The sequence below is a fragment of the Leptodactylus fuscus genome, chromosome 2 (assembly GCF_031893055.1).
Source record: "Leptodactylus fuscus isolate aLepFus1 chromosome 2, aLepFus1.hap2, whole genome shotgun sequence".
In the NCBI taxonomy this organism is placed as follows: Eukaryota; Metazoa; Chordata; class Amphibia; order Anura; family Leptodactylidae; genus Leptodactylus; species Leptodactylus fuscus.
Genome location: NC_134266.1, coordinates 178,907,593 through 178,927,822, shown reverse-complemented (window position 1 = coordinate 178,927,822; position 20,230 = coordinate 178,907,593). Strand labels below are relative to the sequence as shown.

The window sequence follows — 20,230 nt, the reverse complement described above, 5'->3', positions numbered from 1 at the left end:
CCTCCATCAGGCCAATGGAGACTTATGGACAGGTTTGTATACCTTTCCTGGTATATACACTAAACACAGGGCTCTGATGGAGTGTATACAAAGCATTATATAGTGTCTGTCACTAGTCTGTCTGTCTGTCACTGCTGACTGCACTAGATGGGAGACAGTGACTGATTTAACCCCATAACAATCATATTAAAATTGAAAATACAGACTCAGGAAAATGAATGACATTTTATTAAGGCTTCTGCTACATGGCGATTTTGGCTGCAACACACATTGCGAGCATTGTTTCAGTAGAAGTCACAGTCATGGCACACTAGTGATTGCAATGCACTAACAATAATGAAGGAGGTGCAGAGTGACCCACTGATCTTTGGTTATGTGGTGGCAGATGCAGGCGATTTTGCCATGTAGCCCCTACGCTTAATCTCATCCACACATTGCAGAAAAACACTGGAAAAGGCAGCGGTGTGTGTTTGGACATCGCAGAATTCCACTTTACCCTGAGGAAATGCTGACTTCTCTGGGGTGTGGAGAAAACACAGCTAAAATGCTATGTGTATGTTTTTGTTTGTTTTGTTTTTTTTAAAAAATAAAAAAAAATAAAGATGTGTTTCTGCATTATGTGGCTTTAGCCCAAAGAAGTAATTGTAGGAAATGTTTGTTTTCCCATATTATTTATTTGTAACAACCAAGACGGACTTGACTGCAGGTATTGCAATAGACTGTGTGTCAGTGATCTGACAACTTCACTCTTCTTGCTCCAGACTTCTTTCCCAATTTCTCTATTTTAGGCCTAAAATAAACACTAGAAATATTGTGATCACCCTTATTTACTTTTAGTGTCATTTAGCTGGCACAGATAACATAAGCATTCATTTCTACAGAACTAATCTGAATCCAGTAACACTTACACCAATCTCTTGTCCGCTCTGAGGAGTTTGCTGGAAAACTCGCTGATCAACATGAGAAATGGAAGATTGGGTGGAGGAAGACTATCCTCTGTTGCTGGTTCCTTAAAAGCAAATTCAATGCCTTGCCTTATAGTGTAGAAAAGCAAACAAACTGATTAATATACTTGCCAGAGGAACAGAAATCCTAGCAAAGCAGAAAATGCTGTCCTGATGTACTTAAAAGGGCTCTATCACTGGGAAAAGTCATTTTTAACTAAGTACATCCATGCATAGCCATTAGAAAGGCTATTCCACACCTACCTTTTGTATGTAAATCACCCCATTCGTTTTTGAATGAGCCTGTTTTTATTCATATGCTAATTAGCTTCCAGCCAACACAGGAAGTCTCAGTGAGCACTGTCTGTTGTGTGTGAGAGCAAGGAGAGGAGTCATCAGCAGCCTGTGCTTTACACAAAGGAGAGAGAGAGAGAGAGAGAGAGAGAGTGCTAGCTGAGATTTCCTGTGCTTGTTGAAGCCTAATTAGCAAATGAATAAAAACAGGCTCATTCAAAAACTACTGAGGCGATTTACATTTATAAGGTAGGTGTGGAATAGCCTTTCTAAAGGTTATGCAAGGATGTGATTAGTTAAAAATAACTTTTCCCAATGAGAGAGCCCCTTTAAAGGGTTCAACACAAACACTAAACATTAATTATTTACATGACAGATCTATGATTTTGCACTTGCACTGCTTTACTTAAATTGTTCCTATATTACAGCTTACAGCTGCATTTACAATTTGGCTGGATTAGTTGGACACCCAAAATGCAGTGTGTAAGTTAAAGAAGATTTTTCTCCACCTCCATTAAGAGCGGGTTCACACCAGCGCCCGATCTCCGTTTTCAGGTTTCTGTCTTTTGCAGACAGTAGACGGAAACCTGGCAGACAGTGTCTGCCAGTGAGCGCCTGTGTCTGTTCTGTGCTCTCCGCGGCAAAACAGGTTTTTTTTTGTTTGTTTTTTTTAACCGGACACAAAATCCGGCATGTTCGACTTTGTGTCCGGTTAAAACAAAATGGTTTTGCCACGGAGAGCACAGAATGCTCAATGGTGCTCACGGCCGGATACTTTCCAAACTTATTCATTTGAAAAATTACTGCAGGTTTCCATCTCCTGTACAGCTTTGGGCAGGAAACGGAAACCTGCAAAACGGAGATCAGGGTGCAGATGTGAACCCGCTCTTACTCCAGTTCTTAGTATCTTTTACCAGGTGATGCTCCACCATTCCCTCCGTTTGGAAATTTTTTCCTAGCTCTCAGAATCCTCAAATAATCAGTACTGTTAGTTTTGGTGCCTGATATACTGCATAGTCTCTGTACTGTCCAAAGGGCGGTGCCAGACAGGAGCAAGAAGGGAGGTGTGATTCAGAGTGAACAAGGGAAATGCAAACACTTACTCGCCTACGATTCCAGGAGATTATTGATATCCTATGTTAAACTGCTTGGAAAAAGGCTCTTTGGCTGAGGATGTAGTGTACATAAAATGAAAAAAAGAATTTTCCAGCCCAAGAAAAAAAAATAAAAATCGGAAATTAACAAAAAACAAAACAAGACATAAAAAATATGGATAGAATAATGCATATTAACCCAAGTCTCCTCACGAGAATTAAAAGCTAATTCTATTTATTTATTTTAGTTATTTCTGATTTCTTTTCTTGGGCTAGAAAAATTATTTTTTCATTCGGTGTGATTCAGAGCTCCAATCACAAGAAGCAAGTGTCAAAGCTCAGAATCACACTTCTTGTCTGCTCTTGCCTGATACTACCCATTTCTCAGTATAGAGCCTAAATGGCACATGAGACACCGAAACTACCTGCAGTTATTGCCCAGGAATGATGGAGATTTGAGAGAAAAAAAACAAACAAGTGCACTGGAATCAGTGTAGCAGCGCCTATTAAACAATGCAAACAGCTGGACTTAGCAGAAGTGGTGAAAGGTTCCTTTTAAGCGCCATATCAACATGCCTGGTTGAACACACATGCTACACACTGATACTTCATGTTTACACTAATTAATTATTGCTAGTCCCCTTGTTACTGGCTGATGACTGTATCAGATGACTGGTATCAAGTTAACTAGTACTAGTCAACTAACATAGACAGTGCTGTGGTGTATCTTCAACCTTCATAGGAACACTAAAGCAAAGGCTTCACGTAGCAGGCCGCAGCAAAAAAAGTGCTCTGGGAAAAATGGCAGCGGCAATGCATTGTGGTTTTTCCCACAGCGCTATTTACAGAAAGTCCACAGAGCATTTCCATAGGTATAACATTATCTGACTATAGCATATTAGTAAATAAAGCCACACAGACATTTTTTTCTATCTAGAGAAGCCAATGTTTAAATCCATGCCACCCCACTGCACCATACAAGGTAAGAATTGTAAAGCACTAAATCAATGTATAAATTCATGCCATTTTTTCTAGGTATTTCTTCTGTTAGTCTTTACGCATTTACTATCCTTAGATCTTTTACTATTATTCTAGTCTAAAAATCAGTCACTATTATTTATGTCTTTTGTTTAGACTTTTGAGATGGTTTTTGTAATAATTCGCATTCTGACTTGAGTTGTGTAAGTTCACATACAGACCTATACATGTACCAATCTATAACATGGTTTGCATGGATGTTCATGAGCCGTCTACATATGCCAACAATTACAGAAGTATTTTAATGGTCGGTTCAGTACTAATATGACATACAAAGAAATTGTGGCATGCTATATCAGACTCTATATATAGAGTTATTCTTAGTATATAGTGGACCCTGGATGGCTACAGAGACATGTTCTTTAATGGGATCAGTGATTAAATGTCTGACCCATCATCACTAAGGCTCCTTTTACATTGGACAGTCAATTACTAAACCCAACAAGCAGACAATGTAAGTAAGTTGCCTTTCCTTTTCTCATGCTCTTTAGGATAGTAGTTCTATTTCAGTTAAATATGGTTAAAAGCTGTGGAATTAAGATTTTTTTTGTTTTGTTTTTAAGCATATTTGACATTTGTTCTGTAGTTTGTAGTGCGTCTGTGTCACAAATGTTCTTTATAAATCGGACCCTAATTCTGCCTTCATTGTTGTGTTAAGTACATAAATAACACATTAGCTGTCAGAGGAAAAACTTTCACTCCACATACTTGTGCATCATAGCTATAGATTCCCTGCATTTCACGTGGTCCATGCCAAACGTTAGAGAAAAGCGGCGAGCCAGCTCCTTCATGTTAGTGAATGACGAGGAGGACTGGGTGGCACTGTCATGTGCTTCTCTGTGCTCCAGAAACAGCTGCAGACGCATCGCCATGCCAGAAAAAAAAAGCAAAGCTGTAATGGGTCAAGTCTTTTTCCAGAACAAGGACATTTCAGTTTTGTTAATTTGCATTCATTTTCAGCTGTCTCCAATGACCTTCCTTCCTGGTGTCAAGGGGTGCTATTTACGGTATACTGAATGAAATGGCAAGCATTTGTATTTCTCTAATAACAAGACCAGAGACGTGATAAGTCAAGCTTTCAATTATGTGGCTAGATCAGCCAGCAAATATGCATCACGAATCACAGCGCAGCAGCTCCCATTATAGTTTGCTTCCACTTAAAGGACAGTTTAAGAAATAAATTTAACATGCAATGTATTCAATGTGAACAAATAGCTAATACAATTCATGAATTACAAACCTTAATGTCTATAGAAAACAACACACCATAGTAATAGTAATTTAGTAATGCATTTAAAGGGTGTCTGTCAGCAGGATAATTGGTATAAAACTAATGACAGTACCACTTTCCAAAGATGCCTTTCCTATTCTGTATTGCTGCTCCTTTTCCATGAAAATCAGTGTTTTATTCTTGTGCAAAGTACTTGAAAAGGGCTTTTTGGGGTTTCTTCTCCTACCAGGGCTTTGCTCTTCACTCTATATAACTGACCCTAATTGTAGGGTCAAAATGTGATATGTCACTCAAGCCATGAAGGGTGAGGGGAGAGCTGGATGGCAGTGAGGGGTGATTATCTAGAGCGGAGAGTAAAGAGCCCCTAATGCACTTTTCAAATAATTTGCATAAGAATAAAAAACCTTCATGAAAATGCAGCTACGATGTAGAATAAGAAAGGTGTCTCTGGAAAGTGTAGAAGTGTACAAGGTACTGTCATTAGTCTGACAGATCTCACATCTGATCATTTTCCTGCTGACAGACTCTCTTTAAGAATATGTATATCCAAACCATAAATGACCATAGTTTAGAAAATCTTGGGTTAAGGCAATAGCCTAAGTTATGATTTTTACCGACTTACACACCTCAACACTGAAATTGCAATAACTAGAAGGACAAGCCATAAGGTTATGCAAATAGAAGTAGCCGATGTCACTTAGATCTGCAAATGATCAAATTTTTAAGCACCCAGCTCCTATCTGTGGCACGAGGGAGGGGCGTAAATGACAGATTAAAATCAAAGTTTTTCAGCCACCCAAATCTCAAAAATCAGATCAAGTGGTGTACGATAATTGGGCAATGCCTCCTGTTAATCGCCATTGTCACAGCTGACAGGAAAAAAAACCTTGAATTGAGAGACTTGGTTTGTCACTCCAGCATGTCAGCACTGTTCACCATTGCATGCCTCAGTGACTATTCTCAATGTTTATCATGGTGAACAGCAACACAGTAATGTCGGCTGGAATGGAGATCTATCCTTTTTAGCGATGAGTCCCGTTTTGGCTCGGATGCAATGGTAACCGAAGATTGGTCTGGAAGCCACATGGGCAACACCATGAAGACACCTTCACAAGGCAACATCACACCAGTTTTACTCCCAGAACTGTGTGGTTTGGTATAATGTATGGTAGCCAGACCCCTGTAGTCTCCATTTCAGGTAAACTAAGCTGGGCATTATATTGATTTGATTGTAAAACCAGTGGTACAGCCATTTCTCCAAAGTGTCCCAGGACTCTTTTACAACAGGACAAACCAAGACTGCAGGGTCTTCAGACCTGTTTACATTTCTGGGACATCACTGGTCGGCAATTGCAAAAGGAGCTGTCAGAAGCCAATGTTGATGAATTATGTGCCCGAGTGCCTTTAATGTAGCATAACATTTCTCAGACAGTCATTAAGTATAAGGAAAATACTTGTTTTTGTACCGTGTTAGCCAGTGGGTAGGAAATATAAAAAAAAAAAATGTGAAAGTCTTCAGTAGTTGATACTTTTTTTAATGGCTAACTCATAATGATGACAGATTATAACGTTTCAAAGCTCTTTGGCTTTCTTCTTCAGATATATCTAAAAACAATTTCTGAAGGCTGCATATTTATGTACAACAGGACACTAGGAATAGAATTTTAGGAGGGAGGGTGGAAGAAGGTTATTGGTATATACACGTAAACAATTCCACAGTTCCCAGGTTCTTATCAGTTCACAGAGTGTCTTTATGGTTGTCTCAGTTCAGTGATTTCTGTAGGATGTCATGAAACCATGTGAGAGGTTCATCCGATTCTCCAGAGTGTTAAATAAAGTCATCAGCTTGTACTCATAAATCCGTCTGTTCTTCCTGAATTTAAAATTCCCTCTTAGAACCAAAATTTTCATGTCATTGATGATATTATGATCTTCATTGCAGAAATGTTTTGACACAGGAAGGTCCATTCTGTAAGGAGTAATTGAGCATCAGGTTGATGGTGGGATGGAACTGGTTGAATTGTTCATGGAAGGTTTTCAGCTGTTGTTCAGACTCAGTCCAAATGATTAGGATACCGTCAATGAAGCGATAGTAGGCCAGAGGCTTGGTGGTGCAGGTGGATTTCAAGTTTTTTGTTTTTTATATTTCAGACAGTCATTAACAACCTCACTGATAGCATGCCAAGGGGTGTGCATGTGTGTATTTCTGTGCAATGTGCTCATATTTGATGCTATTTTGTTATAATTTGGATATTAACATATCAATCCTTTGATTTCCATAATTCCAAAACTTTGCCTTTTTGGTACAGCAATTTCAATGCTAAGAAGTGTGGTTATTGCTATTTTTATGGCACTTTGTCACTGATGTGGATAAACTCAGCACTCCAAGTTACTTGATGTGAAAACGACTAGTTTTACTGATTATTAGGTAAGCAATCCAAATAATTCATGTTTCAGTTATTACATTGTAACCTTCTTCAAATACAGATTGCTGTAGTGAGAATTGAATGAAAGAATGGTGTAAAAAAAGAAAGAAATCTCTGACGTTCAGATGCTTCTTCTCCTGCTACATTATGACGTTACCTGCCGTGTAAACGTTCCGAATCAGCAGCGTTTAAAACAGATCCGACTGCTTTCTATGGGAGCCGGCATACATGCGCTCCCCATAGAAATGAATAGGCTGCTTTTTTCCATTCATTTTTATGGGGAGCGCACATATGCCAGCTCCCATTGAAAGCAATGGGATCTGTTTTAAACGCCGCTGATTCGGAACTTTTACACATTCAGAATCAGCCAGCATATCCTCCGTGAGAAGGGGCCCTTACACTCATTTCTCACTGCAGTAATCCTTGTCTGAAGGATGTTCCAATGTAACAACCAAAACAACATGAATTATTTGGATTGTTTACCCAATAATCAATAAAACTACTTCTAAGTTCAGACTAGCAGTAAGCTCTCCATCTCCGTCGGGGGGTAAAAAAAGCGGGTACCCATGGCCCCATAGATTATAATGGGCACCGCTGAGGGTCCATTGAGTTTCTGACGGTTTTATACTGAAATTGGAGGACAGAAAAGTCCTCTCTGCTGTGTCTCTCCACCAATATTAGACGGAATCTGCAAATATGTGAACCTAGCCAAATTGTATTCATATCAAGTACTTTGGAATGCTGAGTTTTTCTGTTCTATGTAATATGGGGTGGATCCCCTCTGATCATCCAACTACAAATAGAGTACCATATATGCCTTTTATCACTGTTATTGATAAGCAATGCTAACAAAATGATGACCAGTTATTAGTTTCAGTAAAAAATTAACTTAAAAAAGTAGCAAATATGGCTGCACAGGCTCTTGTAAGAGTGCAGCAGGCCAAAAAAAAAACATTTCCCTGTAAATAAAACAAACATCAAAAACCTGTCTATTAAATGGGGTTCTCCAGTTTCAGCAAATAAATGAAACTACTATTATCAAATTATCTTTAGCTGTTTCTTACCTGTTTCAAACAAAGGACCAGTGTTTTTGCACTCTCTATTCTGTTGATCTGTCTTGTTCGACTTAAGGTTTCCTTTATTATATCACCAAAATCATTGTAAGTCTAAAATATCAATACAGAAATGTTATCCATACGGTCCTGCTCATATATTAAAGGCAGTCTGTTATCTATATGGTTTGATATGCTGGGTTCTGATAAGATAGGGTCACCTGAATGAAGTGGAGGTTTTCCCTTGGGAATCAATGCCTCTATTGTAGAGATATCCATTTGTCACTAAGCTCTTTGCAGTTATGAGGGTGAAGTCACTTACCTCTTTGGAGTAACAGCAATACTCTATTTGCTCTAAAAAGAGAATATTTACATATTAACAAAAATCTCTCAACAAGCAATATCTCAACAACAGAGGCCCCGATTCACAAGGGGAAACGCCATTTTTGCTGAATCTGGAGACAGACTCCCTTTAATTCATTCAAGTAAACTTTGTAGCTGCTTGAAATAATATTTAAGGCTACTGAATTATTCAAATACAGATGGCAATCCTATTATATTGTCTAATAGAAAACATGCCTATGCTGCCCATAGCAGCCAGTCACAGAACGACTTTAATTTTCTATTTTGTCTCTGAAAAATACTATGGATAACAATAACAGTTTTTCTTTTAGACAGATCATAGATGTGCCCCATAATGTTTTTTCTAAAATTTACAAAAGAAAGTACAGAAAGTTGATCATCCTGGTATGAAAATTTAATTTACTGTTGGAAAGGACATCCCAGACACAATAAAACATCGCCCCTTTCGTTTGACAGCTATGTAATCCCTACAGATCCTAAGGCTATGTTCAGACAGCAGAAAACGTAGAAAAATGTGGGGTAGACCACCTCAGATTTCTTAGCATTTTCTGCTTCCCCCACAGCTCCTTGCAGTGGAATGCCGAAGTAGATCATTGGTCTTTCACCACTAATCAGAGGAATGTCTCGAGCTGAAGTAAGACTGAGCAGCACACTTAGATTGTCAGCTCCTACTTTCATCTCTTTCTCAAAATACAGTGGAAGGCAGAATCAGGAGAGAATGATTCTGAATGCAGTTTCTACAATGTGGATGGACTCTTGTTCATAGCAAGAACAGTTATATGCTCTATTTTGGTCTGTGTGGTGGACAAAACATGCCTCTCTAATATCTATGGGTTGCTGGATGACATATGTGTGTTGTCCAGGACACTAAAAAGTATAGCAATTTAGTTAATGTGGTTGATTCCTTTTCTCCGAACTTAAAAAAAACAAATCAACCATGGAAAGAACACAGCCGTAAAATCAACGTGTGTTGTGTCCATGGACAATACGGACAGTACACGTTCATAAAAAATAGAAATGTGAATAAGCCCTAAGGTGGGAGTCTGGTAGATACACTGACCCTATGATACCCCCTTCAGCCCTACAGTCAGATACATGAGCTCTGGCTCATACCATAGTACTGATCCTCTCACCAACCGCACTTCAGACTGTCCATTCTCATCTTTTGAACCTGTTACAGAAGAGGAAGTCTCACAGCTACTTTCTTCATCTCGCCCTACAACCTGCAGTAGTGACCCCTTCCCCTCAGACCTTCTCAAATCTGTCGCCTGCTGTCACTACTTACCTTACTGAAATATTTAACCTCTCTCTCTCTCTTCTGGAATCTTCCCATCCTCATTCAAGCATGCTGTTATAACTCTGCTATTGAAAAAACCCTCCCTGGACCCGTCCTGTGCTGCTAACTATCGACCCATCTCTAACCTCCCCTTCATCTCTAAACTCCTGGTCTATTCTCGTTTAATCCGCTATCTCTCTGCTTGACCCCTTACAATCTGGTTTCAGCGCTCTGCACTCTACTGAAACGGCTCTCACAAAAGTCTGCAATGATCTCCTAATGGCTAAATCCAATGTTGACTTCTCTCTTCTTATTCTTCTGGACCTCTCTGCAGCTTTTGACACTGTTGACCATCAACTTCTCCTCACTATGCTTCGCTCAGTCGGCCTCAACGACACTGCGCTCTCCTGGTTCTCCTCTTATCTCTCAGACCGCACTTTCATTGTATCATTTGCGGGCTCTATTTCATCCCCTCTTTCCCTTGCTGTTGGGGTTCCTCAAGGCTCGGTCCTAAGCCCCCTGCTCTTTTCTCTCTACACAGCCCCCATTGGACAAACCATCGCCAGACTTGGCTTCAGGTACCATCTTTATGCTGATGACACCCAATTATACACATCTTCCCGTGACATCACCCCCGCACTCATACAGAGCACCAGCGATTGTCTTTCTGCTGTCTCTAATATCATGTCCTCGCTCTATCTGAAACCGCCTCAAATTCCTGTTCACTTTCAGTCGTGTGAATTGGCTTAACACAATACATGTTAGGGGGCGTTCATATTTGTGCCCATGTTCGCCCTGTGTCATTCCACCAAGTTTCCGTTCTCAGTCCCAGCCAAACTAGACAGGGGACGGCTTCCCGGCGGTGATCTTTAAAACCCATTCACTTGAATGGGTTAAAGGTGACCACCGGTGTCCGCCTGCACCCTCTCTGTGAGGAAAGCCTTTTTTTTTTTGGTCGGTCTTGCAGAAAAAAAAAACAAAAACTGTTTCCCCGCGGAGAGGCTGCAGGCGGACACCGGCAGTTACCTTTAACCTATTCAAGTGAATGGATTTTAAAGCTGACCGCTAGGAAGCCGTCCAGTTTCACCGGGGTTGAGGACGCAAACCAGGCAGAATGACACAGGGCAGACACGGGCGCAAGTGTGAACAGGGCCGGCGTCAGCGCACGGCATAGTCGGGCAAGTGCCGGGGCCCACTGGCCCTCTGGGGGGCCCCCGGAACTTGCCCGTCCTAGCACTTGCCTGTCCCGATTTCAGCTCATCGACGGACACCAATGAGCTGAATAGGCGATTAAAGCAGGAGCTGTGACATCATCACATCGCGGCTTTAAAGCAGGAGCTGAGCTGTCACAGCTCCTGCTTTAATCGCCTATGTGAATGGAGTGAGAGCGGAGAGAGGAGCGTCGGGGGAACGATGGAAGGTGAGGGTGTTTGTTTTGTATTATATTAAGGTGGAACATAATGAAGGGGGCCCATGAAACTGGGGGGCAAATGAAGGGGGGGGGAACGGCATGACACTGGGGAAGATGAAGGGAGTGGGGAGAGAACGGCATGAAACTGGGGACAGAGATGGAGGGGGCCCAATGAAACTGGGGGGCAAATGAAGGGGAGGGGGGAACGGCATGACACTGGGGAAGATGGGGGGGGTGGAACAGCATGACACTGGGGCAGAGACGGGGGACATGAAACTGGGCAGATGAAGGGGGAGAACGTGATGATACTGGGGACAGAGATGGAGGGGGGGACATGAAACTGGGGCAGAGGAAGGGTGTATAATAAACTGGGGGAGAGATGGAGGGGGGCATATAATTTACGGGTGACTGTAGGAGGATTATACTGTGTGGGAGCACATGATAAATGAATGAGAATGGGCGGAGTCAACATAAAAGTGGGTGGAGCCAAATTTGCTGCGGCGCGCAGAGCGTGCCGCACATTTTGCCCCTCTTTCTACTCTTTAAAAGTTGGGAGGTATGGCATTGGTGACACCACACTCCTGTGTGACGTCACTCGCTTCATCTGCGACGCACAGTGTCTCGACTCCCCCGCCTCCTTTACAAGGGGGTCCACTGAGGCTCTGTCGCCCAAGGGCCCATAAAAACCTGGAGCCGGCCCTGAGTGTGAACACCCACTTACATTTGCTGATCATGCTGCCAAACTTCTAAAGATAGTTAATTCAATTAAAAATGTTTCATAATGGGGAATGTGCCACACAATCTGAACTGGAATATATAATTTAGTAAGGACAAAAATTAGATCTACGGTTGTAATTTACCTTCATATACTGCTTATAAATCTCAGCTACTGCAGACATTTCCACTACACTGGCAGCTATCAGCTTGCAATAAACAGCCAACAACATCCTCTTCCTATGTAGAATAACCAGGGCCGTGTCCTCATTGGTCTCGGATACAACTGCATATTAAAACAATAAAGGATGGTTAGCTCTTCTGCCGTAGCAAATAAATGCAAGTAATGTATTTAAGATGTTCTATTTTCATCTGTGACCAAGAGAAACAAGACTGTAGTATTGCACTCAGCTTTAAATGATACTGGCCTCATTGTGTGCAGCTGCTGGCACAGATCTGACATTTTTATCCTCAGTAACCCTTAATACACAAGTTCTAAAAACAGCCTTCTTATATGCGACTACAAACTAGTCAAACCTAATCTGCTCTTTGCAAAAACTGTGTAAACTACAAAGACTCTGGCTACAGAAAGCTATAAAATAGATCTCATATAAAGGATTATTGCCAGAACAAGAGCAATATTTAAATACATATGTATTTTTAGTTTTATAGTAATGTCCAAACCACTGCACTGTAACAATGCCTTCTAAAACAGAAGTGTTAATAGTTTACTGTTGTCAATTAACAAAATTAAACTAAAGAACAAAATCTAATCAAAATCTAATTGAAATCAATATTTGGTGTCATCACCTATTGGAGGAATCCTGAACGTGATGATCTAGTCCCTACAGAGCCTTGATCTCAACATTATCCAGTCTGTCTGGGATTACATGAACAGGCGGAAGGATTTAAGCATGTCTATATCTGCAGAAGATCTTTGGTTACAGATGTTTGGAACAACATCCTTGCCAAGTTCCTTTAAAAACTGTATGCATAAATACTGAAGAACTGATGCTGGCTTAAAGCTAAGTTTGGTCACACAAGATATTGATTTGATTTTCTTTTTTGTTCAATCACTTTATTTTGTTCATTCACAAAAATAAAATTAATAACTCTTCTAATTGTAAAAACATTCTTACATTGCAGCATTTCCCACACATGCCTAAAACTTTTGCACATCATTGTAGATATATATAAAAATCTATTCTAGCAAAACTTGCACACAATTTTTTAAAGAGGACCTTTCAAGTTCACATAGATGTGCAGTATTGTGTACCGTTAGAAAGCAAAAATGCGCCAAATTCAGTGCACTGTCGGTTTTCCTTGCTCCCCGAGTTTGGAGACCCTGTGGATGGAAGTAATGGAAACTAGGAATGCGACCTTCCAGGACAGAAAGCGAAGAGGGATATCCTGGAAAGGCTCAAAGGGGGTTGCCTGAAGCACCTCAGGAACATGGCTAGGAACCCACAGTTCTATGGGTGGATAGCAGGGGAAGCAGCGTGCGTACAAAAGTCTTCATCTGAGGCTAAGGCTGAAGGCCAGGATCTTCTGAAAAAGGATAGAGAGGGCATAAAACCTGTCCTTTAGGAGAAGATAGACCAAGACCTTGATCCAGACCAGACTGGAGGAAAAAAAACAGGATCCTGGGAAGAGAAAAGGAGAGCAGATTAAATAGTTAGTCTCACACCAGTAGACGTAAGCCTTCTATGAGTGATGTAGATCTCAGCTGACTGGGGTTTCCAGGCCTTGAGCATGCTCTGCATAACAGACTCCAAAAACCCACCATGACGCAAAACCTTGGCTTCAAAGCCATTCCATTAAATGCAGCTGTGGAAGGTGGGGTGGAACAGCGAACCTTGAGACAGCAGGTCCACCTGCAGAGAAAGAAGCCAAGGAGCATCTGCCAGCAGGACCATATGATCCACATACCAGGCCTAATGGGGCCATTCTGGGGCTGGAACCCCTTTGGTCTTGAGTTTCTTGAGAGAAGAAAAGAAGGGAACAGGTACAGAAGGCAGAAGTCCAATCACGGAATCACAACAGTGGCAGCAGTGATGGCTTGAAGATCCAGGAACCTGGCCACAAGTGACAGACCTTGTGGTTAAGGTAGGAGGCATAGAGACTGACGTGGGGGGTGCCCCTGCAGGAGCACAGCTGAAGGAAGATCTTCTGACGAAGCAACCACTCACCGGTTGAACTGTACTCTACTTAGGTAGTCTGCCGCCCAATGATCTATGCCTGGATTGTGAAGGGCCAAAAGAGGCGGAATAAGAAGTTCTGCCCAAAGTAGAGATCGGGAGGCTTCCTGTAAGGCCAGCTCCTGTTTCCCCCTGAAGGTTCAAGTAGGCAACCGCGGCGGAGCTGACGGTCTTGACTCTGACTGAATGTCCTTGTCCTTGGAGGAGAGAGGTCCAAAAAGACAGGGCCAAGAAGGTGGCCCCCAGTTCCAGAGGGAGGTCTCCGCTTTAGACTGCCTGCCCCGGAAGGTCAAGGCCCAAAGCTCGCTCCCCAGCCAGAAGACTGGTGTCAGAAGGATCACCTGCCAAAGGAGGGGGGAGAAGGATTTCCTCTGAGAGATTCCTGGAGAGGAGAGCCCTCGAGGAAACTTCCAGTTAATCCAAGGAGGAAGGAGAGACAGACTGTCGAGCTGGACTGAGACTTGATCCATTGGAACAGAAACACCAATTATAAGGGCTCGGGTGGAACTGAGCAAAAGGTAGAGCCTCGAAGATGAAGACCATTGTGCCCAGGACTTACAGGCAAAAGCGAAGAGAGTATGAAGCAATCCTCCGAAGGTAGGACACACCAGATCGGGGTGCTAGAATCTTGGAATCTGGGAGGAGAAACTTGTCCTGGTGCAAATCGAGAATCATGCCCAGGAATTCAATGCACAGAGAAAGCATGAGGCAGGACTTTTCCTCACTGATGTGCCAGTCAAATCAGCAAAGGAGGCCCAAATGGATCCACAAGCTGATCAGAATGTCCATCCTGGAGGAAGCTTGCACTTGGAGGTTGTCCAAGCATGGAATCATAGCAAATCCTCTGAAAAATGGCGAATGGACAGAAGGGACGCAATCACCAGGGAATAATTCATGGCATGGTATGTTAGTCCCAAGAGAAGGGAAGGGCCACAGCTGCCATTTAGAGGTGGATGCAGCATGCCATGAAAAGATCCAAAAAGAACAATCCACAGCACAGGGGGACGCCTAGGCAGGATGGCAAGCTGCATCAGGGAAGCATCGCACAACTGGAGGATATGAGAGACATGCAGCTTATTGCCCTGGACCATGAGGCAGGAGTGGGACTACACAGGAGAGTCCCCAATGGAGCAGTTTAGCCCAGGATATGCAAGCCTTGTTGGCTGACAACAGTCTGGTGACAAAGACCGAAGCAAGGAGCCAGCCACTATGAAGGCTGCGACTGCAGCAAAGGGAGAGCCCATCCTCAGTCAGAGGGATTGCTGAGGGAGGCAGAGTCCTTTTCTAAAAGTAGGATCGTAGTCTGAGAGAGCCTGTCATGTGGTCCATTGCAGGAGGCTTTGACTACTCGAAGAAGAAAGTATAGCATGGAAAAAAAGACATCCGACTTCCAGAGAAAGGAAGGGTATTGTCTGGGAGAATCCATGTTCCTTCAAGATATGGTCAATGCCCCAGGATTGCAGTGACTGAGGTGGACGTTGATTTCCTCTTAAGATTTAGGATCCAGGCCCTCAGAGAGCTGTAGAGTATCTCTGACCGCACGGCTGAGCTCCTGTATAGCAGAGGATATAGAAGTGTCTACCTGATGCTCCAAGTCTGAGTTAGAGGCCTCCCCAGTAGAAACAGACCGTACAAGAGGTGACAGGGATCCACCAGTTGGAGTGGAGTCATGAGCTGTGGCTCTATCAAAGGGTTGCCCAGGGAAAGGGAGGAGGACCGTGACATGTAGGATGATTTCCTGGTCCTTTTGCAAGGACAGCTCCTGGAACTGGAATGTTGAGGGCCCCAGGGAGGGGCCTAGCAGCCGCTGACCGAGCAGTCATCTGGGAAGGCAGCCATTTCAAAGTTTCCACCACAGTCTGGTAAAGTCTGGCAAGAGTGCTATGGCCCAGGTAAGGGGAACTGCCCAATCAAGAAGGAAAATCTACCGGAAAGGGGTCACGAGGGTCTGGAAATGGCTTAGGCATTTACACTTAACAAATTTTCGTGTCATCCTAGCACAGGAGCCTGCTAGTCTTCTCTGATTGTTTGTGGATGTATGCTGCTAAGCAAGCACCAGAAGACAGAGAGGACAGATGGGCTCAGACTCAGGTAACTGTTTGTTACAGCGTGCGCATGTATAAATGTGGCGGGACCGAGGGACAAGGGGCAAGATGGCTCTACAAGGCAGAACATGGCACGGAGGCCCCAAGAGTCCTACCAGACCACTGGAAGCATGTCCTCTCACTGACTGCTACAGTGGAGGTTGTGCAGAGAGAGAATCCTCCGGATTTCTGTCTCACCAGGAGCAGAAAAAAGCCTGTGAGAAGAGCAGAAGCTGCAGAACAGAAAAAAATAAACATTAAAGATTCTGAGGAAAGAAAAAGACCCCCCTGCACCTGACAGAAAAAGAAAAATGATGTAAGACAAAAAGACTTGAGTCCGATCATGTCTGCCTACTGCGGACACTAGATAAAACTGATTAAGCACAGTGTGTGTCAGAGGGTATAGCCCAAAGGCAGAGCCGACAGGGTGTATTTCTCCTAGTGTCAGCCTCCTAGTGGACGGATCTTTACCTATGGTGCTGTGTCCCCAGTGAAATAAGTGAATACTGGAATTAAAATATATCAAATGTAAATCTTTAAATATAAAGTGTGCTAAAACATTTATATAAAAAAATAAGTAACTCCAAAGAGCAAGATACATAAATTAATTGAATTATTTAATTGAAAAAAATATGTTAAAGGAATAGTCCAGTCAAAAGCAATTATCACCTATCCACCCTCATGCCCCAAACTGCAAGACCACAGCCATAAAGAGTTTGAATGGAGCAATGGAAGAGCATGCGCCCTACAACTACATTCAAAGTTTATGGAAGTGAAGAAGTCAGCCAAAACGATGTATGTGCTTATGTTAAGGCCATAATATCCCCGTTTCGAGGACTAAAATGCATGAAATGGCTACTGACTGTGAGCTAACCGCTTCCCTTCTATGTATGGACCTGCGGTGTACTGATAAAGCGCAAAGTGAACGGTACTCTTACTTGACTTCTAGATTTGAATTACTGGATTATTTGTATGATGCAATAACTACTGAGTACCACTAGTTGTGGTGTCAGCACTTCACAGTGCTCCATAGCACATGTGCCCCCGCAATTATAGTGACATGTTAATAGTGCCAAATGCTACTGAAATAAGTTAATATGTGCCATTTAGAGTATTGTCTGCTATATCACATTTGAAAGGCAGCATAGCACTTGAAAATATTATTTAAATAAATTATGATGAAAATCTATACAAAATCACCTTTGTCCTTCTCTTCTTCACACTGGAAGACGTTTCGACGGACAAAGGAAAGCAGTTCGGACTCCAGTGATGAATCTACAAAGCAAAGCATTCTGCCTCCTCTGTTCTGTAGTAACATAAGCAAGTCACATACCGAAAGAAATGCCTGAAAAAAATGAGATTTCATTATAGGTATGTGGTAAAAATTATATTTAATCAAAGAATGTGAACTGAAACTGTTTATAAACAAAATATATTGTGTCTGATACATGTAAGCTAACAATGAATACATATACACATTGACCTGGTTGCCCTGCTACTACAACATGGTTGGTACAATATACAGTCACTGCATAGGGGCAGCACTTTTTGAGCACTACAGTTAGATCACGGCTCCTCTATGCCATAGAGAAGTCATACTGCATTGCTGAAATAGGGACATAATAGGTGTTATGGTAATTTGTGAATACTGTTCCAATGATCAGTAGTGCTTACTACAGTCTCGCTTCTGTCTAAACAGCTAACATATATTAGGGCAGGGCCTTCTAGCACTTACATTTCTATCCTTAATGTGAACAAAGGACGTGTGAAGACCATTAAAGTATCACTCACCTGCTCTCTTACAGACTGTTCTTTATGACTTAAGTATTTCCTACACAGCTGACAAAAGTGTTTCACCCGGGTTGCATTAACACTAAGCTCTTCCTATAAATTAGTTAAAAACAAAAAAAGGAGACACAAAATGTTGTAATACACTTTTACATACTGACTAAAATCCAACAAATGCAAAAAAAAAAAAAGTTGTTTTGCAACTGATAGTGAACTTGGATCTCTGAACTGTATATTTATGTCATTTTTCAGAAATAGCTGAATAACTCCTCTGCAGTACTGGAGTGAGAAGATTTATACATCCTTCCACTTTCAGAAAGAAGAAGATGAACCCTTTCACGTAAAATCGTAGTAGTTGGGCAACATCATATATAAGTAAGGAAAGGTTCTGAAAGGAAGTCAGTGGCACAAACTGCACATGATGATCACATGAGGGGCAATGACCAGGGATCAGAAACTCGAGTGCATAGACATGTTGTTAACAAGTCTTCATGGTGGACAGGGTTTAGATAGAGAAGCAAAGGGAAATGTAAATGTTTTTAAATTGTATGGTTGGGACAAGATTGACCGTTGGTAAAACAAGCTGCATAGTGGGGCCCAAGCCCAATAGTAGAGAATACTTCCTTGATGCAGAACCAATGGAGCATAAGATTTTTTTCTTTGGAATTCGTACAGAGCGCATGCATTTAAAGACATAAGAACGTACAGCTCTCCGAATCATAAAACTGCCACGTGCTTGAGCTTTATCATTTACTTTTATTATCTGAGAAAAATGTTTATGCAGATAATAAAACAAGTGAACCATAAAAATAAATGAAATAAAATAGAATATAAAAATTACCGGACTAGGTGGATCTTCTATGATAGGCAACAGCTGCCATAGAATGGCATAATATATACATTGGAGAGCAGGCAGCACAAGCTAGACAAAGAAGATGATACATACACTTAGTAAAAGTAAGGAGCTTCAAATTTATATTCCCTCCCTGCCTGAAGATAATGTTATGACATCTCATAGGTGAGAGATAACCCTTAAAGAGGAGCTTTCATCACCTCAAACAACTAAAACGCACTTTATAAAATAATCCTTCAATAATCCCACCATGGGGAAATTCAGTGCGTTACAGCAGCACAGATAATCCAAAATACAAATACAAAAGCTCCAAGGTAGAGGCATTGCAGAAAATATCAGCATTGACTATTCAAGAACAGTTCCAGAAAAACTGTGCCAGAATCAGTGGAGCAGCATCTACTGAAGGGTGCAAAGAACTGTAGAGATGAACGAATAGTATTATAAACTAGAGTTTCGAATACCTCGCTACCGCTTAACCCCTTGCTGTATGGCCACTCCCATGCATTCCTATGGGAGCGAGGTATTCAAAACTCTAGTTTCAAATACTATTCGCTTATCTCTAAAGAACTGATGTTGTTAGAGGTGGTGAAAGGTTCACTTTAAGTGAGTCTTCTGCCCAGGTTTACTTCACTTAAAATTTAAAGAAGCAAAAGAAAAAAAAAAGATTCTGTCCAAAGGACGCAGCAAAATTGTGATTACCATACACATAATAGAATTCTATTTTAACATAAAATGTGTTCAAGGTTATCAGATCATTCTTTTACTGATCATCAACTAGAAAGCAACAGACATATACAGTAGGTTATAGTAACTGTCATGGAGGCATCATCCCTAACTACTCAATGGCTTTGTATTTCTTTTATGTACATGTGCATGACACAATGGGAAAGGTAGAAGTTCAGGCCTAATAAACATGTTTACCTCAGCAGGCAAGCCTTGTCGTTGCATATCAAACGTAAGAAGCTCAGAGGTCTTTTGATACAGATCCCACTGACTCAGGTTGTGAGCACTATAAATAAGATAACATAAAACATTCGAACATAAGAAGGTGAAATCAATAAATTTCAGAATGTTACATATTCAAATGTTACATGTTCAAGTGTTACATATGTCCTAGGCTACTAAAGTGCCTCCCAGTTAAGACGTATCACATATGTCCATGAGAGGGACAGGTTTAAATAAATAAATAAATAAATAAAAACAAGCAAGATATTCATTGTCAGCATGTCTTGGCACTGAAGCAATAAGTGCAATTGATGCTAATGTTGTCATGGACCGATGTCTCACTTGTGAAAAGCTGCAATTCTTTTTAGCGTGCAGGACATAGGATGCAGATCTCCAGCAGTCATAGGCTCTTCTCCCTAAAATAGAAGTTACAAAGGTTCATTTGGGCCAGCTAGGAATAATCTGTTACTGATCCACTCAGGTGAGGGTCCTTGTAAACAGGAAATTGTGGATGCCATA

General features: G+C 41.7%; 1 protein-coding gene across 1 annotated transcript in view; it reads right to left on the bottom strand.

Annotated features, from left to right (window-relative positions):
* The window catches only part of LOC142195435 (cohesin subunit SA-2-like), an 86,659-nt gene that overhangs the window by 8,916 nt on the left and 57,513 nt on the right, over positions 1–20,230 (bottom strand). Inside the window, exons 21-29 of the mRNA XM_075265233.1 lie at positions 20,054–20,127; positions 19,688–19,775; positions 18,755–18,835; positions 17,917–18,009; positions 17,326–17,470; positions 11,990–12,129; positions 8,092–8,193; positions 4,079–4,224; positions 909–1,034 (exon numbers count right to left, since the gene is read on the bottom strand). Of these exons, the coding sequence (XP_075121334.1) occupies positions 909–1,034; positions 4,079–4,224; positions 8,092–8,193; positions 11,990–12,129; positions 17,326–17,470; positions 17,917–18,009; positions 18,755–18,835; positions 19,688–19,775; positions 20,054–20,127 (995 nt within the window). The remainder of the gene's footprint in view (positions 1–908; positions 1,035–4,078; positions 4,225–8,091; positions 8,194–11,989; positions 12,130–17,325; positions 17,471–17,916; positions 18,010–18,754; positions 18,836–19,687; positions 19,776–20,053; positions 20,128–20,230) is intronic.